The sequence below is a fragment of the Dendrobates tinctorius genome, unplaced genomic scaffold (assembly GCF_039654945.1).
Source record: "Dendrobates tinctorius isolate UK_male_01 unplaced genomic scaffold, ASM3965494v1 ptg000011l, whole genome shotgun sequence".
Taxonomy (NCBI): Eukaryota; Metazoa; Chordata; class Amphibia; order Anura; family Dendrobatidae; genus Dendrobates; species Dendrobates tinctorius.
This window is the reverse complement of record NW_027361679.1, coordinates 106,617,363-106,645,228: the sequence shown is the minus strand read 5'-3', so window position 1 is coordinate 106,645,228 and position 27,866 is coordinate 106,617,363. Positions and strand designations below refer to the sequence as shown.

At 44.9% G+C, this 27,866-nt stretch overlaps 1 protein-coding gene across 1 annotated transcript; it reads right to left on the bottom strand.

The window, feature by feature from the left end:
* On the bottom strand, nucleotides 1-24,805 carry LOC141049436 (uncharacterized). Its single transcript, XM_073545920.1, has 10 exons — nucleotides 24,667-24,805; nucleotides 23,363-23,407; nucleotides 20,507-20,593; nucleotides 18,981-19,200; nucleotides 18,762-18,907; nucleotides 16,953-17,063; nucleotides 14,900-14,998; nucleotides 11,465-11,566; nucleotides 10,965-11,058; nucleotides 1-129 (listed from the first exon to the last, which is right to left on the bottom strand). The coding sequence occupies exons 1-10, from the start codon at nucleotides 24,706-24,708 to the stop codon at nucleotides 125-127; spliced, it is 951 nt and encodes a 316-aa protein (XP_073402021.1). The 5' UTR covers nucleotides 24,709-24,805; the 3' UTR covers nucleotides 1-124.
* Nucleotides 24,806-27,866: the final 3,061 nt, after the last annotated feature.

The window sequence follows — 27,866 nt, the reverse complement described above, 5'->3', positions numbered from 1 at the left end:
ATCATTGAAAAATATTTTATTTGGAAAAAAGATGTTTGTTGCAGGCAGTTAGGAATAGAACATGCAGGTTATTAGGTAGCGAGCTAGGTCCAGATATAGGGTTCATTCAATTCCAAGGAAAATATCAATCTGTTGGGTGGAGAGAAGAAAATGTATTAACAGTGTGCAAAAAACTAGTAAGCAATTAAAAAAGTCTATTACGAGCATACATTGAAAGTGTCAGGAATAAGATTCCACATAGAAGGCTTTAAGACTTAAGGGTTTGTCTGGTCCAAATTGATAAGTCTGCAGTCACTGCAGCCCTATTAGTGTATGGAAGCGAGGCTATGCCCACTGGCCAGGAGTATGTATATTTTGTTGCAATGTGCAGACTTGTCACAAATGGAGAATGAAGCAGAGGAGAGAGGTGACCACATCTCCTTCCCCATACACATGCTTTGTTTAGCAGAGTGTAGGTGTCCAGTGGAGAGACTAGAGAGAGTCACTGCCAGACTCCCAAGTCCATTGTCACCCTTTCCTGACTGGGTGTGAGCATAAATCCCACGTTGGACTATGTGGGGTGGGCTGGGTGGCAAATGCCCCCACGGACTGCTCCCCCAGCAGCTGTAGAGGGCCGGCTGGACACCGACTGAGTGATTAATATGGCCACAGCAAGCTGCCGTGTATGTTGTACTGTAATGCAGTTGGCAGACACGGCCGTGCGCATCAGCGTCTGTCTCATGAGCTGCAGACTTCTGAGACATCAGCATCTCACACAGGTGGTGCAATTGTCTCGTGCCACACATTTTTGTATATGAATGGGCTGTGGGGCCATCTACTATATCCATGGGGCAGTGGGGACCTTCAAAATATTACATGTATTAGTGAAGTGTGAGGAGTCAAATGTGCATTTTAATCTCTGCAGGCGAGTACTGGCTGGAAAAGTAGTCATGTCAGTCTGGGCCAGATGGAAAAGATGGGAAGCGTTAATGACCCAAATCAGAAAGAAGGTCAGCTATAAGTTACTATATGTACTGCAATTGTGACACCCCAGAGTCCAGTTGTCACAGTGACATTGCCTCCCTCTAAGAGGTGAAGTCATGCTTGGAGGCAGAAGAGGGACCCCCATGCCAGGCAGCATTAGATTTAATCACAATTTCCTGCTGCAGGTCAGAAAAGGGAGATGCCTTATAAATTCTGGCCAGCAGAGGGGGTTGGTGAGTCAGCTAGAAATCAGCTGAGGGGGTTGTCATGGAAACAAAGCAGCTGTGAGGAGAAATGACGACAGTTTAAACGTTAGGACATGAGGTAAAGATCTTTCTGGAAGATCCTGTCAGATGAAGACAGAGCTAATCTGAAAGGAGCTCGAAAGGCAGAGCTGATCTGTGAAGAGGGAAAGGACAAGAGCAGAGACTGAGAGACTCTAGGGAAGCTAAAATACTGTATATAGCAGACCCCTGAGTGAAGCGCTAATAAGAAGAAAACAGACATCAGAGTCCTAGGCTGACAGGAGCTGTACGCCCTGATAGCTGAATCTGAAAGTACAGGGGATTGTAAATTCCTGTGCACATTGAACACCTGAGGGCACGTCAGCAGATAAGGAGCCTGGGGCTGATTGTGAAACCACCATGGTTACTTACCGGTAGCCGGTTTTTCCGGAACCCATGACAGCACCACCTGAGAGGGATCCGCCCCGCCAGGACAGGAACCTACTGAGACATAAGGGGCGGCACCTCTCCCCCGCTTCAGTTGGGTTACAGAGCACTGAGGAGGAACTTCCCGGTTAGTTACATGTTTAATCCAACACCACAACACTCAAAAAAAAAAAACCTACTAATTGTGCACACCCATATGGTGAAAGAGGGGGGGGGGGGGGGAGGAGAATATACGGGTGCCGTCATGGGTTAACCGGCTACCGGTAAGTAACCATGGTGGTTTTCCCTTCACCCATGACAGCACCACCTGAGAGATTTTTGGAGATTTGAAACACCTTAGGGACGGACCACCGCTTGCAGCACCCTTCTACCAAAGGTTAAGTCAGCAGAGGAGGATAGATTCAACCTATAGTGCTTAAAGAAGGTTGAAGGTGAGGCCCAGGTAGCGGCCTTGCAAATCTGTTCGATCGATACCTCTGCTTTTTCGGCCCAGGAGGTCGCCACGGCTCTGGTGGAATGAGCCTTGATGCAGTCAGGAATCGGGATACCACTAGCTGTGTAGGCTACACTAATGGCCTCCCTAATCCATCTAGCAATAGTCCCTTTTGAAACCCCATAGCCTTTCCTGGCACCCTGAAAAGCTACGAATAGGGACTGGGACCTCCTCCACTGGCTAGTCACAGAAATGTATTCTACAAGAGCTCTTAACATCTAGATTATGGAACTTTCCCTCCCCCAGATTTTTTGGGTTCTCGCAGAAAGATGGAAGGACAATTTCCTGGCCCCGATGGAAATCTGATGCTACCTTGGGCAAATAAGCGGGGTCTGTTCTTAACACTACCCTATCCTGAAAGACTTGCGTATAAGGTGGATTTACTGAGAGCCTGTAAATCGCTTATCCTGCAGGCTGACGTGAGGGCCACTAACAGGATTGTTTTTAAGGTCAGAAACTTTAGCTACCCCAGCTGATGTAATGGCTCATACGGATCTTTTGTAAGGGCTTCTAGCACTAGGTTTAAATCCCAGGGGGCTATCCGGGGTATTGGGATAGGGCTAGCTCTATGGCAGGATTTAATAAATCTGGCTACCCATCTATTTGATGCCAATTTGCAGTTGTAGAGTGCCCCTAGTGCCGACACCTGAACTTTAAGTGTTCACTGCTAACCCCATCTGCAACCCCGATTGTAAGAACTCCAGGATGGCATTAATCGGGGGGGGGAATCTTTCCCTAACGGCCTACCTAAGAACTGTAGGAACTTATTCCATGTTCTGCCGTAGATGTTAGTCGTCACTGGTTTCCTACTCTTTAGTAGGGTGGCCACCAACCCAGGGGAGAACCCTCTATCCGTTAGAAGCGCCCTTTCAAATTCCACGCCGTCAGATGGAATCCTTTGACCTGAGCGTGGAATATTGGACCTTGAGCTAGTAGGTCCGGGATTTCTGGTAGAACCCATGGATCGGAGAGGGACATCCTTCGTAGCAGAGCAAACCAGGGCCTTTTTGGCCAAAATGGAGCTATTAGAATCACCCTGGCCTGATCTTTTCTGATTTTCCTGACAACTGTTGGGATTAGAGCCACTGGGGGGGGGGGGAATGCATAAGCTAGCCTGAAGTTCCACTGGATGTGCAACGAGTCCACTGCCCATGGATTTTCTCTCGGGTTTAGAGAGCAGAACCTGTTTGCCTGTTGTGTTTGTTGGTAAACAGGTCTATCACCGGTTTCCCCCAAAGCCGAGTTATTTTCTGAAAAATGGACCGGTTTAGCGCCCATTCCCCCTGCTTCAGGGTATTGTGACTCAAGAAGTCTGCCTCTACGTTTTCTGCCCCTTTTATATGTAAGGCTGTCAAGGAGTGTAGGTGTTCTTCTGCACTGCTCAGAATGTCTGTCGCCGCTTCCATTAAGGAGTGTGATCTTGTCCCTCCTTGGTGGTTGATGTACGCCACTACTACCTTGTTGTCTGACATGATGCGTACGTTTCGACTCTGGAGTAGCGGAATGAAGTGACTTAGGGCCTTGCTCACTGCCCACAGTTCTCTCAGGTTGGAGGATGCCTCCCTTTCTTGACACGTCCAGGAACCCTGACCTATGATGCCCCTTGTGTGCCCCCCACCCCGAGGAGCTCGCATTTGTTAAGATTATATCTGATGTCTGTCCCACGGTATTCCCAAGGTCAGATTTTTCTTGTCCAGCCACCAATTGAGAGAGAGTCTCTGGTTTTTAAGGAAAGCTCCAGCTTTCCTTCTAAACGCCCTCTTAGCGATCTTTGTGCTGTTAGTATCTCCCACTGGAGTTGCCGGGTGTGAAACTGAGCCCACTTGACCGCCGGAATACAGGATGTTAGGGTACCTAGCAGGGACATTGCTCTTCTTAAAGTCATACGTGGTTGGTTTTGGCCCGTGAAGGCCAGATTTTGCACTTTTTCTATTTTGGACTCTGGCAGCAGACACTCCTGCTTTTCTGAGTCTAGTATAAATCCTAGGAAGGTCTGTTTTAGGGGTTGCAATTTTGATTTTTTGAAATTGACTATCCACCCCAATTCCTGCAAGGTGTTGATCACCCGGGTCAACTGCGCCGTACAGTGGTTCTCTGAGCTGCCTACTATGAGAAAATAGTCCAGGTATGGTATTATGACAGTGTCGTGAATCCGGAGAAAGGCAGTCACTTCCGCTATGACTTTGGTGAAAACTCTCGGGGCTATAGATATGCCGAACGGAAGAGCCCTGAACTGAAAGTGCCTTAGCGTGCCTTGAATATAAAGTGCTACCCTCAAGTATTTCTGGAAATCTGGGTGGATAGGGATGTGATAATACGCATCCTTTAAATCGACCACGGCCATGAAGCAATCTTCGTGTAGTAGCTTCACCGCCGTAGTTACTGATTCCATCTTGAAGGTCGAGTTCCTTATCCATAGGTTGAGCCGTTTGAGATTTATGATAAAAATAACCCAGTCCTGAAAGTTTGATTATCAGAAAAAGGGGTGAATAAAACTCCTTCCCTTCCTGTAGGCATGGTACCTCGGAGAGTACCCGCTTGTCTATCAGGCTCATGATCTGTTTCTAAGGCCACCTGCTCTTCGGTCACTTTCCTGAAGGGTGTGATGACGATTACGGATTTTGGCTGACGGATGAAGGGAATTTTCAGGCCTTCGAGGAGATCTTCCATGTTTGGAAAAAGAGTGCCAATCTCCCCCCCACTGGAACACTGGCGTCACTGTGGCGACTTTGAGGTGGAGGTGCCTCCACCAAACATAAATCCCGATTTTTTTCTTTTATCCTCCCATCTTCTCCTGTCAGCGGGAGGGCGCCCCCTATTGAATCTTCCCCTCCGAAAGGGCTGTCTCCTCTGATCCATAGGGAATCTGGGGAAGCCTTTTTTCTTATCGCCTGCTTTCTCCAGTATATCGTCCAAGTTTTTGCCGAACAAGAATCAACCGTCGCAGGGGAGAGAACATAATTTGGCCTTGGACTGAAGGTCACCCGGACAGCCCTTAAGCCACAATGCGCGCCTAGCAGCATTTGATAGTGACGCTGCCCTGGCTGTCATCCGCATAGAGTCCGCCGAGGTATCGGCCAAAAAAGCTGCTGCCCCGTGTAAGAGATACATCTCCGATAAGATTTTTTCTCTTGGGACCCTTGAAGCCAGCTTTTCTTCTAACTGCTGCAGCCAGATCATGAGGGAGCGTGCCGTACACGTACCCGCTATTGCCGGCTTTAGTCCTCCTGCTGTTGCTTCCCATGCGTGCCTCAAATATGAGTCTGCCTTTTTGTCTAGTGGGTCTCTAAGAACCCCTGCATCTTCCAGGGGCAGGGCCGACCTTTTGGAGGATCTGGATACCGCTGCATCTATTTTGGGGATTTTGTCCCATATCACTGCATCCTTATGCTCGAAGGGATATCGTCTCTTGGAAGTGGATGGAAGGGCCCCCGATTTTTCGGGCTTTTTCCACTCTCTCAATAAGTGCCTGGATCTTGTCGTTTACTGGAAAGGTTCGTTTTTTCCTCTCCTGAAGCCCCCCAAACATAACATCCTCTAGGGTTTTAGCCGCCTTTTCTTCCTGTAGGCCCATTGTAGCTCTAATGGCCTTTAGGTGGGCGTCTGTGTCTTCTACAGGGAAACATGGTTTACCCCCCCATGTCGCTGTCTGAGGAGGATGATTTTTCCGCCTGAGACGACATTGACGCGGAATCCGAGGGGGGACCCTTCCTGGTTTTCTTCCCTTTTTTCAATAGGGACTTAATTGAGCCTTCCATTTCTGACCTTAGGGCAGATATCAGATTGGCTGCGAAACTAGGCGCTTCCTCCGCCATAGTCAGCTGAATGCACGCAGCACAGAGATCTTTTTGCCAATCTCTTGCTAGGGGAGATTTACATATAGCACAATCCCTATTGTTCTTCTTGCTTCCCGCTTTCCTAGGCCTTTCCTACAGGGTGAAGCATACAACAGAAGCCCTATTAAACATAAATGCTAACATTCACGAAGATCACTCACCACCCGAAATCAAGGGTACCGGACTCGGAGGCTGCGTCGGGGCACATGACCTGCGTTCTTTGGATCTCGCTGAATCCCCCGACCTGCGGCTGGGGCGACTGCTGCTGGAATGGCTTCCATGCTTTCTGCCAGAGGGCTGAGAGGGAGGCAGGGATGCTGAACGTTCCTGCTCTGACTCCATGTTGCACCGCCGTCTGCTGTCGCCTTCCTTCTTTAAATACCGCGCCTCCACCAGGTGAGCGTCCCCCCCCCTCCCCTCTGCAACCGCCGGCCTCGGCCTTCAGAAAGCCGGCGTCGCACCCGGCGCCATTACACAGTCGCCCTTCTCTGACGTCAACCGGCGCACCCAGCATGCAATGCGCCGCTGACGTCAGCGGCCGGAAGAAGCCAGCGTCTCTCCCCTGCTATGGGGATCGAGATGCGGCATGCGCAAGGGGAGGGCGGCGTGGTGGGGGCTTCCCGCAGACCCCGGGGATCCCACCGACGCCCGCACGAACCCGGAACCCCGGAGGGCCCGGGGACTGCGCATCCAGCACTGCAGGTGAGACACCTGCTCTTCCTGCGCCGGGACGGGGCTGGGTCCATTTTCTTCACCCATGACAGGCACCGCCCCTTATGTCTCAGTAGGTTCCTGTCCTGGTGGGGCGGATCCCTCTCTCAGGTGGTGCTGTCATGGGTGAAGGGAAAAAGGACGGTACTCGTGGAATAGGCTCACGCTGACAGCTGTACAGGTTAGTGAAACCATCATGAAGAGGGTCGCAGCATAGTTATATACAGGTGAGACCCACACACAAAGCACAGATAGGAAGGTCCTAAATCTCCACCTGGCAAGGTGGATCCCCTGAATGCCTCCAGGTGAGCCAGACTCATTCCATCACCTGTATGTGGTACTCCAGACTGCAATCTATTACCAGTAAAAGGTAAAGAAACTGCACCTCTGTGTCTCTCTTATCTGCACCACAACTTTACAGCCATTTTTTTTACTATTTATTTAACATCTTTGCCCTGGGACTACAGCCCTACAACATTATAGCTGCGCCCAACATTCATACCAGAGAATCAACACCGCAGGTCACCTCTGACTAGAATACCACAGGTGGCATCACTTATTTCACCATCTAATAACTTCATTTTTACCACACAACTTTCCCCTATTTTATTATTGGACGCCTCTGGGCCACGGACTGGATCGCCGCAACACCGTCCCCCATTGAAGTTGACGGGCCCGGTACAGAGTACCCCCGCACTCCATAATCACATGCCTGTTCTGCAGGACTGGCATCTACCAATATGGTTACTGTAAGGTGGCAATATTGCTCTTTAGTATTGCCTTTATTTAGTAATGCATTTCAGTCATGTAGTAGAAGATGTATAGTGACATCATTGGTGTTTAGAGTATTTTGTTATGTAGAGGCAGTGATATTATGCATTTGTGTACTGTAATGGTAGTGGACATTGTGCAGCTGTATTGTTTTGGTCTTTTATAGTTGTAGTTTTGATAATATTGGTCTTTGCACTCTGTTTTTAGTTAGCAACAGTGGTATACTGTGATTATACATGTATAGATGCCATTTTAAATGACTAAGGGGTTGTATGGGGTGACAAGCACTTTGGGACTTGGGCCCCTGATCCTTTAAGACACTAGAAAGTGCACAGTATGGCAGGGGCATTGCATGTCCGTGTTTGAGGTTGTAAGCAAGTAAACTCCGTTATGGTATCCCATCTAAGCAGCAAGCTTGGTTCTGTTGCTGCATCCATATAGTAGACTTAGTAAGCTCAGTTTTGCTCCTATCAGTTCCCATATCCATGTAGCAATCTTTATTCTGTTGGTGTCTATGTAATCAGCTTGCTTCTTTTGCTGCATCCATGTAGTACATTTAGTAAGCTATTCTGCTCCAATAGCTTGGTTCCATTATCGTGTCCATGTAATCAGTTTTCTTCAGTTGCAGTATTTATGTAGGCAGTAAGCTTGGTTCGGTTCTCATATCCATGTACCAGCCTGTTTTTAAAGCAGGCCAAAAAAGTGGGCCACTACCCATCGATTGCCCCAGGCTGAAAAGTGTCTACTGTGCTAGGAAAATAATGGAGTAGGGAGAACATCAATACTTTAGTTTGACTAGAGACTTTTCCTTGTGGACAGCTTAAGGGGTTGTCTGGTCCAAATTGATTAAGTGAATCCCACCCCCCCCCCCCCCCCCCCCACACACACACCACTCAGTTTCAGACCCAGGAATGAAGAGCATGTATGAGATATATGCCAGTAGGGGCAGCCTTGTGCCATACACCCGTGTTAAGCCAAGGCCGATCTAGCGATATGGCCATCTAATGGACCCAGTCTCGCACCATGCAAGTGTAGGGGAGCTAGGCCACACAGACTGGCCAGGAGTATGTACAACGCATGTCTTCCATTCCCAGAACTGAAGCTAACTAATGAATCCCAGCAGCATTGTGTGCTTGGGGGGGGAATTAAGATTGATAAGTCTGCAGTCAGAGTGACTGCAGACACCTTTGAACTGGACAACCCTTTTAATATTTATATTTAGCAATTAATATGCAAAGTGAACGAATAAAGGAGAAATCCAAGTTGGTTTGGCCATCCAAGCACTCTTAAGTACACAATTCTGTGCTTTGTCCAAGATGTTTGGAACACCCCTCCTTCAGAGTTCTTCAAAAATTGGAAGTAGGCTTGTGCTGGTCCTTCATGTAATCTCAAGCCATGTTGAGATCAGAGCTCTGGTGGTCATATCATAGCTTCCCAGACTTTTTTACACTGAAAATTGTTTTAAGGCTGTGTGCCCACAATGCGATTTAAGCGTTTTTGCTGTGATTTTTGGCACGAAAACGTTTAAAAATCGTGTACAGAACGTCCCCCCCCCCCCCCCATGCATTCCGCACATGCTGTGCTAATGCTGCGCTTTTTTCTGCGGCGGAATTGCATCAAAAATCGCAGCATGCTCATTTTGTGTGGAATCGCAAAGAATTGCCACGATTCCGCACCATAGGAATGCATCAGAATCGCTTACTTCCCGCATGTGGCTATGCCCACCATGCGGGAAGTTAAGAGTGTCATGTGCGGTTGGTACCCACAGTGTGGAGGAGAGGAGACTGTCCTCCAGGCCCTGGGTACCATACCCCTGTAAAAAAAAAAAAAAAAAAAAAAAAAGAAGAAGAGGGTATATTTACCTTCCGACGTCCCGCGCCGCATTCCCAGTAATGCCTTGCGGCAAGGTCCTGTGATGACGTGGTCTCGTGAGATCGCTATAGTAACGCGAGACCAACATCACAGGTCTCGCAAGGCATTACTGGGAACGCTGTGGCCCGGGATGTCGGAAGGTAAATATACCCCGATTTTTAATTTTTTTTATCATTAACATTTTCTCTTTTACTATTGAAGCCGCATAGGCGGCCTCAATAGTAAAAAGCTGCTCACACTTGTCAAACACTATGTTTGACGAGTGTGACCAACCTGTTATCACTTTCCAAGCGATGCTTCAAATCGCTTGGAAAGCGCTTGAGAAAATTGCGGCAAAATCGTGAACAGAATTGCGGTGAAATCGCGTGGAAAAAAAAGTGCGATTTCTGGGAAGTAGTCCGGTTTTTAGTCTGCATTTTAAAACGCTACGTGGGCCCATAGCCTTAAATGACATTTGCTGCATATTTGGGGTAGTTGCCCTGAAGTAGAAGAAGTTTGGAAACAGATGTCTCAGGGAAATTTAGTGCAGCAGATGAAAGACCTCTTGCTTCCCTTTGATATTGGAAGTTGTCCAAAGTGAAATCAGCTCAGATCTGACAGTAACTAGTGGGACACATCTTGAGGTTGAAGTATAGCCAGGAAATGTGTGCCTGGAAGACTTGAGGCCAAAAACATTTGATGTGGAAAAAAAAAAAAATTCTAAGGGACAACAATGCAGAAAAACTGAGGCGCAGAAGAGTTGCTCCAGGTGCTCTGGACAGAAGACAGTTTACAGAATGGCTGGAGTGTGATTCAATATTGTGTGTGCGCAGCAAGTGAGGCGTGGATGAGACTTCTTGGAAGCTTGGGACAGTTTCTGCAAATTGAGATCTGAATTTGGTCAAGATTCGTGTAGCCTTAATGAGATGTATCTGCATTTCTCATCCCATTAAGTAATACCATTAGGAAGGTGTCTGATTGGCTTCAAGTTTATTCTACAGCAGGACACCAAATTTATCAAGAACCATCCTTAGTTAAGGATTCCTGAAGCGATACGGCCTCCAGTGCTCTGATCTTAGTCGCATTTTTATTTTTTTAATATATTGCAGTTATATGGCACAGTACTTACAATTTAAGGAGTAAAAACTTTGTTGGGAGCACTTTGTGTCTGCGATTACATGGAGGCTTTTGCAACTACTTTTACATACACAGAAGATCTGTGGTTAGTCAGTTGTCAGATTTTGAAGGATCTCCTGCAAGGAGGTTGTTCCAAATGTCTAAGTATACATAGAAATGATTTTATGCAGTTTTCAATACAAAGTTTGGTCACACTAGATATGGATTATATATTTCTTCACCCACCTGGAATTGTTAGTTGATAGATTTAAACTTTGATTTTTACCCCTCACCACACCAGTTTAAGACTGTCAGTAAATATTAATGGTAGTAAGCAAATATTAAAAAACCCACCCTCCTTAATTTTCATGGCCTAATAAGTCACCAATATCTTCAGAGGACAACCTTGTAACTGATCAGTTTTTAGACAAAGCCAATTGTGGGGAAAGAGCACTTTGCAATAATTCTATACAGATGTTGCACCATGTGGAAATAGGGCTGTTAGATGTCCTTTTATTTTAACTGCTACCCAGAGAGAAAGGGGACACTAACCTGTTAGGACAGCGTCCTTTTGCTCTTCACCATTCATCTTTGGTTCTTGGCTGTCTGATGCATTTAATTGCTCTTCGTTAGTCTGTGTATGCTCCTATGCAGCGAGGAGATATGTGGATGTTTTTATTCTAGTGTTGCTTTTGTAGCGCAACATATTTTGTTGCATTACACTTAGATGAAAAATGCAGCAAAGGAAAGGAGAGACAACACACACTTTACATTGTTGACCACATCTCCTTGCCCATACACATGCTCAAGTTAGCAGAGTACAGGTGTTCAGTGGAGAGACTAGCAAGAGTCACTGCCAGACTTCTGGGAGTCAGTTGTTGCCCTTTCATGAAAAGCATTGGCTTTGGGGGAATGCATAGAAAGACCATCAGCATGTGCCTCCACTGTGCTAGGATATTAATGGAGTGGGGAAGAACATGAATATTTTTACTTTGATTTGAGACTTTTCCTTGTGTATAACTTAAGGCAATAAGAAGCCAGATAACTCATACCTGTGTAGTTTCTTTCAGCACCACACCATTCTTCTCTTCTACTTCCAGAAGTGTTTCAGTATTTGGCTTATTTTCTTCACTGTGTGATTCTGAAATACTAGGCTGAAAAAAAAAGTCAATTTGTCATCTAGAACAGACATTTGAGCATCATGTTGTAGGCATGGTTATTATACGACAAGCAGTTTCATCAGCGTAAAGCTATTTGCCCTTCTATTAGATGGGATCAGAAAGATATTTGCCTTTGGCTTACGATTATGGCCCCTAACAAGTATGGGAATCCCTTTCATGGGTGGGCCAGTAATGCCAGCCATGCAGGGTATGGTTTAGGAAGGCAGGCGGCAGGAAGTTTTCAGGGTCATAACTTCACACAAATCTGGCTTGTGCTGGCAGTTTAATGAAAGCCAATGCAGGTTCAGGCCTGGTTGCAAATTTAGACACCTGTGTTCCATCTGTAATGGAACATCACACGGGGCCATTAAATGTCTCAGAAGGAATAATAAGGCAGGAGGAGCTAGTTATGGTCAAGGGCTGAACACCAGACACGATGCTGCCTTACCTAAATAGGTATCCAGATAGACAAAAAGCTGTCCTACTAACCAGAGGCTTCGGAGATGTTTTCATTATCCCCTCCAACATTCCAAACACAAAGAAAGTTAAAAAAAAATCTAAGTTCTGCTTATCAACACCCCAGAGTGTTTAGCAAAAGATTACAAAAAGTAGTGTTCTTAGGCAGAATGGCAGGCCCATTTAATGCCCCACACATCCCAGATTTGGTAGTTTCCCCATTGGGTATTGTGACAAAGAACCAAATAAGTTCCAGATGATTCAGCACCTGTCACCCTCAGGGTGAGTGCGTCAATGATGGCATTGATCCGGAGTTAAGTTCGGTGGTATACGCATCTTTTGACAAAGTAGTGCAGTTAGTGAGAAAATGTGGTAAAAAAAGCACTAATGACAAAAACAGACATAGAATCAGCCTTTCGGTTACTGCCTGTACACCCAATCAGCCAGCATTTGCTCGGTTGCCATTGGGAAAGATTATGTGGACAGGTGCTTACCTATGGGCTGCTCCTTTTCTTGTTCTTGGTTTGAGGTCTTTAGTACCTTTCTCAAATGGGTGGTGAAAGATCGTTATCTGGATGATTTTTGGTGTGTAGGCTCAACCCCCAAATGCAAGCGTGTGATTCCATTTTAAAGTGCCTGGAGTGGGTTGCAAAGAAATTTGGGGTCCCTCTAGCTTCAGAAAAAACGGTTCAGCCAACTTCTTGTATTTTTCTGGGTATTGTGATCGATACAGTCTGGGATTGGCTTTGAACTCAGAAGAGGGCCTATCCTGCCCTCCCAGACTCTGGAGTGTGGCATCAGGGCTGCAGAGCCACTGATCAAGTCTTCATTAGTGGGTAGAACTTGGGCAGCTTATGGACAGGCATGGCAATTGTGGGAACAATGGTTAGGAAGGGGGAATAGATAGGGGTGTTCGGAATTAGACAAGCGGCAGCTAAGTGGTCGACAGCAAGGTTAAATCAAATAACTTCAGGGTTAGCCTTCGGGTTTAAAGTCAGAAATAGAACTGATTTGACTAAGTTTTTTAGTCAAACAGGCAGAGGTTTTTGGAAAGAAAAAGGTCAAAGACAGCAGGCAACCAGTGTCATTAGAGTTATTGGAGAATTTAGGCCTTCAATTAAAGACAATTTGCAGATAACGTTTCGAAGTAGGGTTTAGATTGGCATTTTTCGGAGCTATGAGACTAGGAGAACTGGTAACAGAGGAGAACTAAGGTTGGGGGCATTTTATCTGAAGACATCAGGGAAACCGAGAAGGGGATAGAGTTTTGGATAAGGAAGTAAAAAAAGGGTAAAAGGTTCGGTCATGTGCCCTTTACAATGTTTAAGGTATTTATGGCCATCAGACTGCAGAAAAAGGGACCATTGTTATGTCATGAAGATAGACTAGAATGACCCAGGTATCAGTTCACAGTATTTAGGAAATGTTTGGAGGCGGCTGGCATTGAACAGGGCTTTTATGCAGGACATCCTTTTTGCATCGGAGCCGCAACAGAGGCGGCGGCAGGAGGTTTGAATCTGGAAATTTTAAAGAGAATTGGTCAGTTGGAGTCACGATACAGGTCCTACGTATGACCTCAACGATAAGGAGCCAACCCTTCAAGGAAATAAAATGTTATTAACCTTTGTTTTGTTACAGGACAAGTTCCGACTCTAATCTGGATTATAGGACATTATGTTTGTTGGGGAGCACGACAAGTTGACAGAGACTGACAGGAGACAGCTAGGTTTTACAAGGGAAGTAGCGTTAATTGGCTTGGGTATAGGAGTTTGGTTTGGAGCCAGGTACTCCACAAATTTCAGCAGGCGGTTTACCTCCACAGGCCACCAGATATATTAGTATTGCATGTGGGGGGGCAACGATCTCACTAAATGCTCGGGACGGGACTGACCAGCAACATCAAAAAGGATCTAATGCAGCTAATCATTACTTACCCAAATGTAGAGTTAGTGTGGTCTGACAGTGCCCAGGAAATGTTGGCGTGGGGCACAGTCAATTCAAAGCATCACTAAGGCCTGCATTAAGGTAATCAAAGCTCTGTCCAAATATGTCGTGAGCAATGGGGGAGTGGCGGTACGCCATAAGAATCTAGACTTTTTTGGAGAAGGATTTTTGGTTGGCAGACAGGGTTCACTTGAATGTAGTGGGGATGGATTTGTGGATTATGGGCCTGCAAGAGGGGTCAAAGGGGTATAGCATAGCTGGTTGGTGGGGTCTTGAGCACTTGAAGGGCTCTCGGTGTGGTGTTGGTGGGTCCTCGAAGTTGATTTAAAGTATGGAAGTGGGGATTCTTGCATTGCATAGATCTTTTTCTGTGTGGTTGGTCTTGGTGACGGTCTGGTGAACAACATTAGGGATACCCGACGACGGAAGTCGGTATCACTTGGCAATGAGACTGGGGGCACACGGTGACCAAAGCCGGGTGCACCTTAACGGTGTGAGATTTTGGGGCACTCGGTAGTGGAAGCTGGGTGCATGTTAACAGTGTGAGGTAACCTTCCCTTGATTCATGGTGCTTCCGAGCCAAATAAAAATGCGGCCGGGAGTAAGGCTGGGGGGGAGGGGCAAGGCCATGGTAAATCACCAGATTTTGTTAACTTTGAGGACCTCACCAAGAGTGTCCTTAACCAATAAATTGGCTGCTGTGGCTGTTCTAATACAAAACAATGGTTGTGGCTTATTTGTTCAGGGAGTGAGGGGGATTGGGAAGTCACAGGAAATCGACCTTCCAGGGTCAAGACCATTAGTCAGTATGTGCCTCCACTGTTCTAGGATATTATTGGAGTGGGGAAGAACATGAATACTTCTACTTTGATATGAGACTTTTCCTTATGTATAACTTAAGGCAATAAGAAGGCAGATAACTCATACCTGTGTAGTTTCTTTCACCACCACACCATTCTCCTCTATTTCCAGAACTGTTTCAGTATTTGGCTTATTTTCTTCACTGTGCGATTCTGAAATACTAGGCTGAAAAAAAAAAAAAAAAAAAAAATATCAACTTGTCATCTAGAACAGACATTTGAGCATCATGTTGTAGAGCAGGAGTGATTGATAGAGCAGATTCTACTCATGACATTTTAGGAAATCTCATGCAGATGCTGCAAAAAAATATCAAATAACTGAACCATAAAATCAGCAAGAGCCACAGCTTTGATGCTCACACCAGACAGTTTAGGCAATCAAAGCAAGTGCATAATATATATATATATTACACACACATACACACTCACTGGCCACTTTATTAGGTACACCTGTCCAACTGTGTGTTAAGACTTAATTTCTAATCAGCCAATCACATGGCGGCAACTCAGTGCATTTAGGCATGTAGACATGGTCAAGACAATCTCCTGCAGTTCAAACAGAGCATCAGTATGGGGAAGAAAGGTGATTTGAGTGCCTTTGAATGTGGCATGATTGTTGGTGCCAGAAGGGCTGGTCTGAGTATTTCAGAAACTGCTGATCTACTGGGATTTTCACGCACAACCATCTCTAGGGTTTACAGAGAATGGTCCGAAAAAGAAAAAAAAAATCCAGTGAGCGGCAGTTCTGTGGCCGGAAATGCCATGTTGATGCCAGAGGTCAGAGGAGAATGGGCAGACTGGTTCGAGCTGATAGAAAGGCAACAGTGACTCAAATTGCCACTCGTTACAACCAAGGTAGGCAGAAGAGCATCTCTGAACGCACAGTGCGTCGAACTTTGAGGCAGATGGGCTACAGCAGCAGAAGACCACACTGGGTACCACTCCTCTCAGCCAAGAACAGGAAACTGAGGCTACAATTTGCACAAGCTCATCGAAATTGGACAGTAGAAGATTGGAAAAACGTTGCCTGGTCTGATGAGTCTCGATTTCTGCTGCGACATTCGGATGGTAGGGTCAGAATTTGGCGTAAACATGAAAGCATGGATCCATCCTGCCTTGTATCAACGGTTCAGGCTGGTGGTGGTGGTGTCATGGTGTGGGGAATTTTTTCTGGGCACTCTTTGGGCCCCTTGGTACCAATTGAGCATCGTTGCAACGCCACAGCCTACCTGAGTATTGTTGCTGACCATGTCCATCCCTTTATGACCACAATGTACCCAACATCTGATGGCTACTTTCAGCAGGATAATGCGCCATGTCATAAAGCTCGAATCATCTCAGATTGGTTTCTTGAACATGACAATGAGTTTACTGTACTCAAATGGCCTCCTCAGTCACCAGATCTCAATCCAATAGAGCATCTTTGGGATGTGGTGGAACGGGAGATTCGCATCAGGGATGTGCAGCCGACAAATCTGCGCCAACTGTGTGATGCCATCATGTCAATATGGTCCAAAATCTCTGAGGAATGCTTCCAGCACCTTGTTGAATCTCTGCCACGAAGAATTGAGGCAAAAGGGGGTCCAACCCCTTACTAGCATGGTGTACCTAATAAAGTGGCCAGTGAGTGAGTGTATATATATATATATATATCACTGCTGTAGATCAGAAAGATATATTCTGTAGAAACATGACCCCACTCAACCACTAAAGATTTTTATTAAAGTCTCCCTTGTTGCCATTCTTGGGATACTAAATGCAGGGGCAGATGTATCACTGGTGCACCAGCTCCAAAGCCCCTCAGGAGACCTGACCACTCCTTGCACTGCAATACACACCGCCGGCTAATCAGAGGCCAGTAGCTGAAGTTGGCATGCATGCGACTGATGTATATGGCCATGATGTAATCTGCTGGCTCCAGCACCCAATAATGGATGCCATGTGGGAAGGGAAGGAGTAGAATTGTTTAAGTTTAATGTGCTGCAGAACCTCAGGAAGGGGTATGTAAGGGCCTAGTATGGGGTGGGATATTACTGGGAGCCTGATTACATAGTTCTATTTTGACTTAAGTTATCCACAACGAAGAGTCTCAAGGCAATAAAATGCCAGATTGCCCTTACCCGTGTAGTTTCTTTCAGCATCACAACACCATTCTTCTCTTCTACTTCCAGATCAGATTCCGTATCATTCTTGGACTTATTTTCTTCACTGTCTGATTCTGAAATACTAGGCTGAGGGGGGACAACAAAGTCAACTGGTTTCTATAACATATCTGAGCATCATGTTGTAGGTCAGAAATGAGATTCAGTAGATTTTCTGCTCTATTCTACTCACAAGATTTTAGCAAATCTCAGATGCTGCAAAAAAAATTAAACTGAAGCATAAAATATCTAGAGTCACAGCTTTGAGACAGTTTAGGCAACAGCGAATATTAACACGCTTTGCAACTACCACTGCTGTAGGTCAGAAGTAAATACAAGTTCTGTAAAAACATGGCCCCACGCAACCTTTTCCCACTAAAGATTTTAATTTATTGAAGTCGCCCTTGTTGCTATTCTTGAGATACTAAATGCAAGCACTGGTGAGCTGCTCCAGAGCCGTGCCAGCACCAGCTGCTATTTCAGCTTGATGTACATCCTTGAGCACATTCAACTGAAAGGAAACTTCTGCACAGGGGACACCACCGCTCCCTGCAATGCACGATGCTGTCAGAGGCTTGTAGCTGACATTAACATGCACACATCATGCCTTGCACATGTCAGCTGCTGGCACCTGTGCCAAGTAAAGGGGACACTGCATGGCCTGGGAATGAGTAGACTAGTTTAATGTGTTGCATAACAGGACACAGTACCCCAGAAATGGCATCAGGACGAGGTACACAGCCCCTGGAAGCCCCATTACCTGATATCCACCTCAGTTTCATTAGACCCTGTAGTGTGAATGGAGGGGAAGGGGGGGGCAGGACAGGATGAAAAGACTAAGAATATGTGCAAAGTCCAAAAAAAGAAGAAAGATTTGGCACCACCGTGGTCTCTTACACAAATCTAAAGACCCTACACACTATATGAACGCCACATACCCCAAGGAACGGGTGCTCAATACTGAAGAAACAAAATCTAATAGCATAAAGAAAGAAAAAAGTATGGCACTTACTGTTACCAAAAGTAGAAGTCTTTATTTCATGGATAAAAATGTATGAGCTCGGGAGCAATGCAGAGAGTGCCGACAGCCGTTTCACGCTTCTACGGGTCCTAATGAGGACCCATTGAAGCGCAGGAGCACGAAACAGCCGTCCGCACTCTGCATTGCTCCCGAGCCCATACATTTTTATCCATGAAATCAGGACTTCTACTTTTGGTAACAGTGAGTGCCATCCTTTTTTCTCTCATTGTGCTAAGAATATGTGCACATGGAGAAGCCTGACCTTTCAGGTGTTTTATGGTACGAAGATGCTCCACAAGTCAATAGGAAGGGAGGGACCAAAGCTATCTGGGCAACTTTGTTACGAGTTTTGGAAGCAAACACTAACAATTTGATACATAAAAAAACAAAAATATGGACCCAGGAACAGAACCGTGAATAAAAAAAATTGCCTTAAAAATTATAATAAGTTAATGACTGGACACTAAGCACCATGCCCAAAAATGAAGACATTGCTGTGCACATGTTCTGTCACCTTTTAACCACTTCAGTATAGAGTAGAAGCCACTGGTGACTGACCCACCACTGGAATGAAGGTAAAGCCACCAGCAAAGCAGTCTCAGGAAAACTGTCCACATTTTCTTGCAGCTCGTGTCACATGAGAAAACTCAGTGGCTGCAATAAAGTCTAAAAGCACGCTGTGTGCATATACCCTTTACATGCTTTCAATGCAGGAATAAAGGACAAGGCCTTGCATCAAGGTCTCTGAAAGAATTCATAGATTATACCTCATATGTAGGATCATCATCTTGGTCTTCGTCAGGAAGATCTTCAGTCAGGAGTGCCACCCAGCTATGCTGCTCTTCCATATCCAAGTCATCCTGCTTACGTTTGCTGCCTTTCCCACATGGCTTCAGAGGAGACTTCCTGATGTCTAAGCATCAACACGTTTTATTACTTTAGTCATCTCAAAAACAAGGATATTCAAATTCTGTTATAAAAGTTACCATCGGCTGAGGTCTTCCCTATGCTTTCTCCAGCACGATAGCCAAATGCACACTGTATTCTATAGGGAGTAACCAGAAGAATAAGCCTGGTCAAACGCCCAATCCTCTTCTTGCCACTCACAAAACGACGTTTGCTTGGGGATATCTGCTCAGCAACTCCAATATTCTCCACCTCTTCTAAAAGACCAGTGAACATTGCAATCTGTTTTAGCATTTTAAACTAAAAGAAAAAAAAAAAAATTATATTATATATAATCCAAGACTCAACTTCTGTGACTGTTTCCTTAGAAAAATTACAGCTCAGAATCACTTCAAGCTTTAGATTGCCTGCTGGAACATGAACTATAGAAGGACAAGACATGTCTAGTCTAACAAGACACCCAACTAGTGAAGGGATGGATGAGTAGGAATCATTGTAACTTTAAGTCACCTACCCAATACTAGAATGCTCAATGCATGCACTAAGTGACAAAAAAAAAAAAAAAAGTGTGGGGATCTTTCTATTCTTGAGAACCAGCCTTGCTGAAGCTGACAGCTGAGGGTTGAAGACCACCCAGCTGTGAGTTTTGGCTGGTTCTCTTTACCACAGGGGAACCCACAAGATTTTTTTTTTCTTCCTCATCTACATACAGCACTGGCTGATAAATATTCTCGTCAGCTGCCTGCTCTTGCTATTAGTGGCAGCAGGTATAGGCTGATGTGAGCAGTAGTCTACACCAGTGACTGGAGGTAGACTTTTTACATCTGATCACAGCTGCAGGCTCACACTGTCATTTGACAGCATGGGAACTACAGCTGTCTGACTGGCAGTATAATCACTACCACCCATCAGAAGCAGTGTTTGCCACGCTGTCATGCACATAAGAATGCAAGAAACACCACTGGTGTTTGGGGGGGGGGTGGGGGGACCGAACCGTAAAGTGGACTTTCTGGTGATGTCAGTGTTAGGTATGGATGCCAAATGGTTTTGGTTTGCCCATCTTTCCTGCACAGACATTTTGAGAAGGCTGGACCTTAATGCCCTATATAGTACCACAAGATATTAATCTCCAAAATTAATAACTAGCTCAGTGGTTCTGAGCCAAAAGGTAATGAAATCTTGATGCACAAAACAGTAAATGTCAAAAGCAAAACAAGAGGCATAGGCTACTGGTGGCAGGATACATAGTCAGCTGCAAGCAAATAACATCACAGGGCAAAATACAGGTGTTGCTTTAGAAAACGCCAATGTTACATTATTCACAGCTGCTCAATCTAGGAGGTAGACCACTGAGTGAGGAAGTGGAAGGTGTCCAACTAGGCTTTCTGCCCAGTGATGTAGCAAGGCTTTCTCAGAAGCAGTTATGCTCGACAGGCCACATCACACCAGCAGGTTTATAATAAAGGCCAAAACTGGCCACTGATCCTCTTTAATTTTAAAGGGTTTTAAGACAGACATGAGTCAAAGTCAAATATCTCTTAAAATATAAAACCCACATAGTGTTTTCACATAATGTTCGAAGCCAGCCTAAACCAGGTTTCCTTACCACATATTTGAGAGGCCAGATATTTGTAATTCTTAAAATGAGTGACTTCATGTATCCACAGTTTTCAGCTGGCATGATGCTCTTGACCTGTGGAAAATTAGGGTTAGACCATTAGGAAACATCTAACAACCTGTGCAATTAGAGAGACCAATTTATACTCTATTAAGGTGAAGGAATGCACTGGTCTCAGCAAATAAAACATGGAAAGTTTGCAGTCCATATTTGTGCTACCAGCTTGTGAAGAAACAGACGCCATAAGTATTATAAGATAAACGTTCTACTTGTTTCAAAGTGTAAAAAACTTAAAGTTGGTATACACTCAGCATATAGAGGCTTGTTCACTTTGGCCATAAAACACAGAAATAACCTACAAGAAGCAAAATAAAAAACCTGCTTTAAGTAAAGATCAAAAGTGCGGTTAAACAGGGTTCTTAGTAATATGATTTTTGATCAAAAATAGAATGAAAGCCATCTCACCGTCACCAAGGTGACCTTGATAGAGATGGTCCTACGCTGTCCAATATTATAAACCTTACCATGTGTCAAAGTTGACCTCACTGAATAAAAGCAGACAAAAAGGACCAGTTGGGGTGTGGTCTCACCCTCGAACTGTAAATCGCATTTAAAAGCCTCCCCAGGCTGGCATCCTTAAATTGGGACCTGGTCCTTTTGTTTGCCCTTATTCATACACTGAGGTCAACTTTGACAACACCGTGCAGCCCTCCAAAGACATACCACCCTACACCATAAGGCCTGTTTCACACTTCCGTTTTTTCAAATCCGTCAAAATCCGTTGTTTTCCGTAAAAAAACGGATCCGCCATTTTTTGCAGGATCCGTTTTTTTTTGTCCCATAGACTTCCATTACGGTTACCGCGGATCCGTCAAAAAAACGGATCCGTTTTTAAAAAAACGGATCCGTTTGCATCAGTTTCCGTCAAAAAAACGGAAACGGATCCGTTTGGCGGACACAAAAACGGAAGTGTGAAACAGGCCTTACTGACCCACTGCCAAACTGGTCATGCTGAAGGATGTTGCAGGCAGCAGGTTGCTCTCCATGGCGTCTCCAGACTGTCACATGTTCACAGTGTGAACCTGCTTTCATCTGTGAAGAGCACAGGGTGCCAGTGGCGAATTTGCCAATCCTGGTGTTGTGGCAAATGCCAAGCATCCTGCACAGTGTTGGGCTGAGAGCACAATCCCCATCTGTGGATGTTGGGCCCTCAGACCATCTTCATGGAGTCGATTTCTAACAATTTGGGCAGACACATGCACATTTGTGGCCTGATGGAGGTCATTTTGCAGGGCTCTGGCAGTGCTCCTCCTATTCCTCCTTGCACAAAAGGCTAAGGTATCAGTCCTGCTGGGTTGTTGCCCTCCTACGGCCTCCCTCCACCTCTCCTGGTAGCGCCTCCAGCCACTGCGCTGACAGACACAGCAAACCTTCTTGATGTGCCATCCTGGATGAGCTGCACTACCTGAGCCACTTGTGGGGGTTGTAGAGTCCATCTCATGCTACCACGAGTGTGAAAACACAACCAACAATCAAAAGTGACCAAGACATCAGCCAGACAGCATTGATACTGAGAAGTGGTCACAGTGGTCCCCACTTACAGGACTAGTCCTTTATTGAGGGTGTCTTGATAATTGCCAAACATTTCCATCTGTTGTCTATTCCACTTGCACAACAGCATGTGAAATTGATTGTTAATCAGTGTTGCTTCATAAGTGGACAGTTTGATTGACTTCGAGTTATATTCTATTTAGGTGTTCCCTTTATTTATTTATTTTTTTTTGAGAAGTGTATAATATTGGAAAATTCATATTCACTGCCCCAAAAACCACAACCCGAATTCATGCTTAACTAGACCCCAATATGGGCGAGCAACTAAAAAGTAGAAAAAAAAGCTACATTGGTAAGGTTAGTTGTGATCGCTCATACAGGTTACCACTGTTAGCAGTAGGATCTAACATGTCAACGATCTAACAGACCACTAAAACATAAGAAAACCAGCCAGGCTATATGAGGTTTCTCAAAACAAGTGGCAAGTATTGTGTTATATAAAAAACAAGACAACCTGGTTAGTGTAGACGATTGTAATACAAAAGTGCTGGTTACCCAGACACATGGCAATTATACCCTGTCACGCTGGTAACATCGGTTTCAAAACCTATCTATTCGGAGCGCAGTCCGCAGAGACTCACTGATCAGCTGTTAAGTCCAGTATAGACTGAAATTGGGACACTGACAGAATTGGAGATGCCTGTAGTGTTCAGGGAGTCCTGGCCAGTAACATCTGAAACATGGCAGTGCATGGAGGAAGCGGCGCGAAACGATCTCAGAAGTACGGGTGCCTGGTGGGGGGGGGGGGGGGGGAACATACTTGTCCCTCACACGTTTTGAAATAAAACTCTTCATACCCCTCTGATAAGGAAATAGGGATGTTGCTCCATACTGTTCTACATGTCCTGAAATCCCACCCAATACAGATATTGGATACATTTCATGTAGTGTACAAGAGGCCACAAGTTTAAAAATAGCTCATTTTATAATAAACTAATGAAAAAAAATGGAAGAGGAATCATCAATAGTGGATCATTTCACTGAAAAGCAAAAAGTTCAGTCTCTTAATGCAAACCATTGGGAAGTAGAATATTTTAGATTAAAATTCCACTTGGATTCAATAGAAGACATTAGTGAAATATAATTCCCACCCTGACAATTTTTAGGAACATTTGTATCTGCATTGTTGTGCTAGGATTCTCTATCACAATAGTGTATAGAAACCCCAAAATGTTATAAACTTAGCCTTACAAGTCTAGACTTTAAAAGCCTGACTTAGTCCCAAGAGCTTACCTTTGAACCTTCATCACATGAAGTTTTAGCACCATCATTGGATTCCTTTGGAAATATGGAGAGACAAGAACATTAATAGTCGAATATATAGTTGTTTAAAACTAAAGTTTCAAGGCTCATGGGAAATGCGTCCTCTAGAATCAAATTGGCAATTGTTTTACGTCAGCCATCCTGTTCTTGATCTAGGTCATAAAGTCATCTGTAGAACCATATAGCCAAAAAAAAAAAAAAAAAAAAAAAAAGTGGGATTGGCTGTAATATATTGCTCAATTACCTGGTGACCAGTGTGAAGATGGCCATACAGCTGTATTGGCTAGATATACAAGTGTTACACAACACCCACACGAATTACAGAGTACATTTGTCCAAAAACTTTACCAGGTTTGCAGAATCTTTGAATATTTTAGACATTAACCAATTCATGGTCTGTATAAGGTGACCATTTTACCCATAAACAGTGTTCTCCTGCAAAGAGTGTATTTGGTCCTCCTTGTTATTTAGTCTCAGACAGCAGCTCTGCCTGCCACAAGAGGGCGCACCTAACCCTATGTTTTCTGGTCTTCAGCATAAACACATTACAAGAAAGGGACAAACCTTTAATAAGGCATTTTAGACAGCAGTAAATTGCTAGTCATGTTCTGTAACTTGTGACATTTTTAATTTTAGAGCAAATTGAATTTTTTACTTTCTCAAGCAAAAATTACCTTAAAATACTCAGTAAAGAGCACTACATCATGATTAAAACTAGAAGAGTGGCCAATTTACAAGAAAAAAAAAAAAAAAAAAAAAAAAAAACACCCCTCACAAAAAGCACATTTGGCTGGTTTACTGGAAGCGTGGCTGCAGAGAGATGATGCAGTTATACGCTCCCTGCGGTTACAGTCTCATTGTCAACCCTTGATACACAGATTGATCACGGGGCTCCTGACCGGAGTGCAGGCTCAGGTATATTTGAGGCAGTGAAGTTCAGGTCAAGAGGCCCTGAGATGACTTCAATGTGCTGGTCAAGTTTCTTCAAAAACACTTATATTGTTGCATTCACAAAAAAAAAAAAAAAACACCCCACCAGAACAGACAGACTAGTGGGTACATGGGTCCAAGGTGTAAGGCAAAGGACACATACATGAATAGCAGACTGAGGCCTAACAAGTCATTTCCCATCCACCACCTACAAAGTCTAGTCAAAATGTAACTAAAGTTTAAATAGTAAGCCTCATATAACATGAAAACACCCTTGCCCATTAAAGAATAATGCAACAAACCCATGAAACATTGGCAGTTACCCGCTGCCTCCGGGCACTTACCGGTGCAGCAGCACAACTCTGATCATTTGCCTTCTCACCCATTGCACTGCCTGGTATACACACCCCCAGCTACCCCTTGACCTTACCACTAGAAAACTAAAACAAAAAGAATCAAGCAATGTGGCTAGGGGTCCACATGTGCTTTAAATGAATGTTGCGTCATTAACCCAATTACATCCATTAACCCCTTCCTATACAAAAGCTATTACCATTCAGTTAGTATACAAATATTAGGCCATTTTCTCACATGTAACAAAAAAAAACACAGATTTTTTTTTCCTGCTGATTTCTTTTCTGCTAATATCTGCACCAAAATATTCAATAGGAATCTGCTCTGTATATTTGCTGCATTTTTTTATGTGGCTTCCATGTTTTAATGATGAGATTGTGGAGCGGACTTGAAATTGCTGCGGGATTAAAAACCGCACAGTTCAGCTGTGTCTTCCATCACAATATTGGCATGAGTATTCATAAAAATGCATCTACGTTGCTAAAAAAAACCCCGCAGCAGAAACAACGCAGCATTATTTGCTATGCAGTGTGCATGTGTGGGGTTTTAGGGTATGTGCACAAGTTGCGGATTCTGCTGCGGAATTTTCTGCGCAGATTTGTCTAAATCCGCAGGTCAAAAGATCTGCGGATTTATTGCAGATTGGCCTGCGGTTTGACACCTGTCATGGAGCAGGTGCCAAACCGCTACGGACGCCGCACAAAAAATTGACATGCTGCAGATTTAAATGCGTAGCAAATCCGCGCGGAAAATTCCGCAACGTGGGCACTGCGGTTTTTTGTATTTACGTATGCTAAAAGGGTACTGTTCAATGCAGCAGAAACTGCTGCGGATCCGCAGGGCCAAATCCGCTGTGGATCCGCAGCAGAATCCGCAGCGTGTGCACACACCCTTACTCTTTGGTCAGCTATTTGAATTTTGCACTAAGCACGTTTATATCCATCTGAGTTATATAAAATATTTTTGAGCACTGGCACTTTATTAATCCATAAACTACAGTACATTGTTTAATATTTATAGATAGATATGGTATGTGCCTTATTCATGACTTTATGTGGTTATAATAATACCTTGATATAGTAACAGGATTTGGCTGACCATACCATTGTATGATGCGCTAATGTCATTTAATGTATTGGTATTGGCACCAGTTTAGTTGGCCTTGACGGTTGCTTCTTACTCCCTACAATATTCATATATAATGATTTTTTGATATTACTTATTTCATTAGTAGGAGTCCCTCCATCCATGCTTAAATTGCACAATTTTGTGCGCTGCCGGCACAAAAAAGGTACCCGAGGCGCGGTCCTTCTTCTTACAACAGTGTAAGGGGGTGGCAGGTCCCCTCAGTTGCACCCTCTCCTCCTTCCATGTCACCCTAGTGCCTCTTAGGCCTGTTTCACACTTCAGTTTTTGGTCTTCAGTTGAAATCCGCCAAAGATTAAAAAAACGGATCCATTTCCGTTTTGCAGCAAATGGATGTCACCGGACCGTTTTTTTGGACGGATCTGCTGAAGTTCCAAAGGTCAGAAAATTTAAAGAGAGAGAGATTTTTGGATTGTTTATGCCGCTTCCAGAACGCTGTTGAGGGTTAAAATGCATGGCAGAGGGCATGCGCAGTTAAAAATAGTGGTCCACTGCAACAAAATAACTTTATATTGTCCGTCCACTTCAGTCGGCGGCCGCTACAGTTTTAACGGGTCCGTCTAAAAACGGATGCAACAGACAACCATCAATCAAAATACGCCACTAATGCAAGTCTATGGGGAAAAAAACGGATCTGTCAAAAAAGGGGCGGATCCGTTTTTTTTATAAAAACGGCGGATTTTGACTGACGTAAAAAAAACTGGAGTGTGAAACAGGCCTTATGTGTTAATTGCCTTAATTGTACTGTGTATCCCTGTATGTTCTCCTTTAAGTGCTGCCTAGGGTACCATTACACTAAGTGACACACCAGCGATCCCGACAATGATACGACCTGGTAAGGATCGCTGGTACGTCGCTAAATGGTCGCTAGTAAGCTGTGAAACAGGCAGATCTACTCAACGATGCTGCAAAGATCCGGCGATCCATAGAACGACCTCGGCGGTCGTTGGGACTTTGTCACACAGCAGCTTTTCTGACGACTCCCACCTCTGTCCAAGAGTTCTGCGTCGCCAACGAGTTCGCTCGTCAGCGTCAAACACATCGATGCATGCTGGCCAGCGGGACGCCGATGATGAAAAAATGGCCTAGGACATTCGAGCACGATTAGCTATATCCAGCGGGGGGCCGGTTGCTGCTGCGTGTCACATGTAGCGAGATCGCTGGCGAGGTCGCTGTTGCATCACAAAATCGGTGACGTTTCAGCGATCTCGCTAACGATCTCGCTATGTGAGAAGTACCCTTTAAACAATGTATAATATCCTGTAGTCCATTGTAAACTGCTATACTATGTTCCTGGTTGTGTCACTGTTGCAGAGTTAGGGACAGGCAATAGATAAAAAGGGGGCTGGGCTTTCAGCCACAAGGTCAAAGGAAGCTGCAGCTTCCTCAGAACTGCCTGGGACTCTGGCCAGGGCAGACGTGCTTGTCAGAAGGGGCACTGCCAGAACCCCAAGACGAGAGAGGTCTGTTGCCCCAGACTCAAAGGACTCTAGGGTCTCAAGAGGGGTCCCAAGGATCAAAGAACTGAAGATCACAACATGGACCATAGGACTCTGGAAGGGCCCCCTGTTGTGAGTTCATTCTCTGGTTCACCAGTTGTGCGTTCCCCTTCTGGACTCCCTCTGGTGGTGATGGGAGGTGGTGCGGCTGGTTTGATTGGTAGAAATCTGCCACCTGAGAATGAGGATGACGATTGGATCTCAGGATTCTCAGATTGGATTTAAGACAGCCGACGCCCTATTCAGTTGCTCGTGATTCCTTCTGGCTTGTCAGCTCTTGGTTTTCAGCTCTCTTCCAATCATCTAAAGCTAAATTTTTCTGCTAATGTTCACACTTGATTTTGTTGGTCTATTCAGTTTTTTGTGTGGTCTGCCAGCCCCGGCTGGGGGCTGAGCTGAATTTCCACTCTTATTTATCAGTATTTTGACAATTGGCTTTTTGTCCCTTACTAGTTCGGTCTCTTTGTGCTCTGTCTCAGAATATTTCAGAGTGCTGATATAGTGGGAGAAGTCTAGTAACTTCAGGGTTAATTTTGCTATCAGAA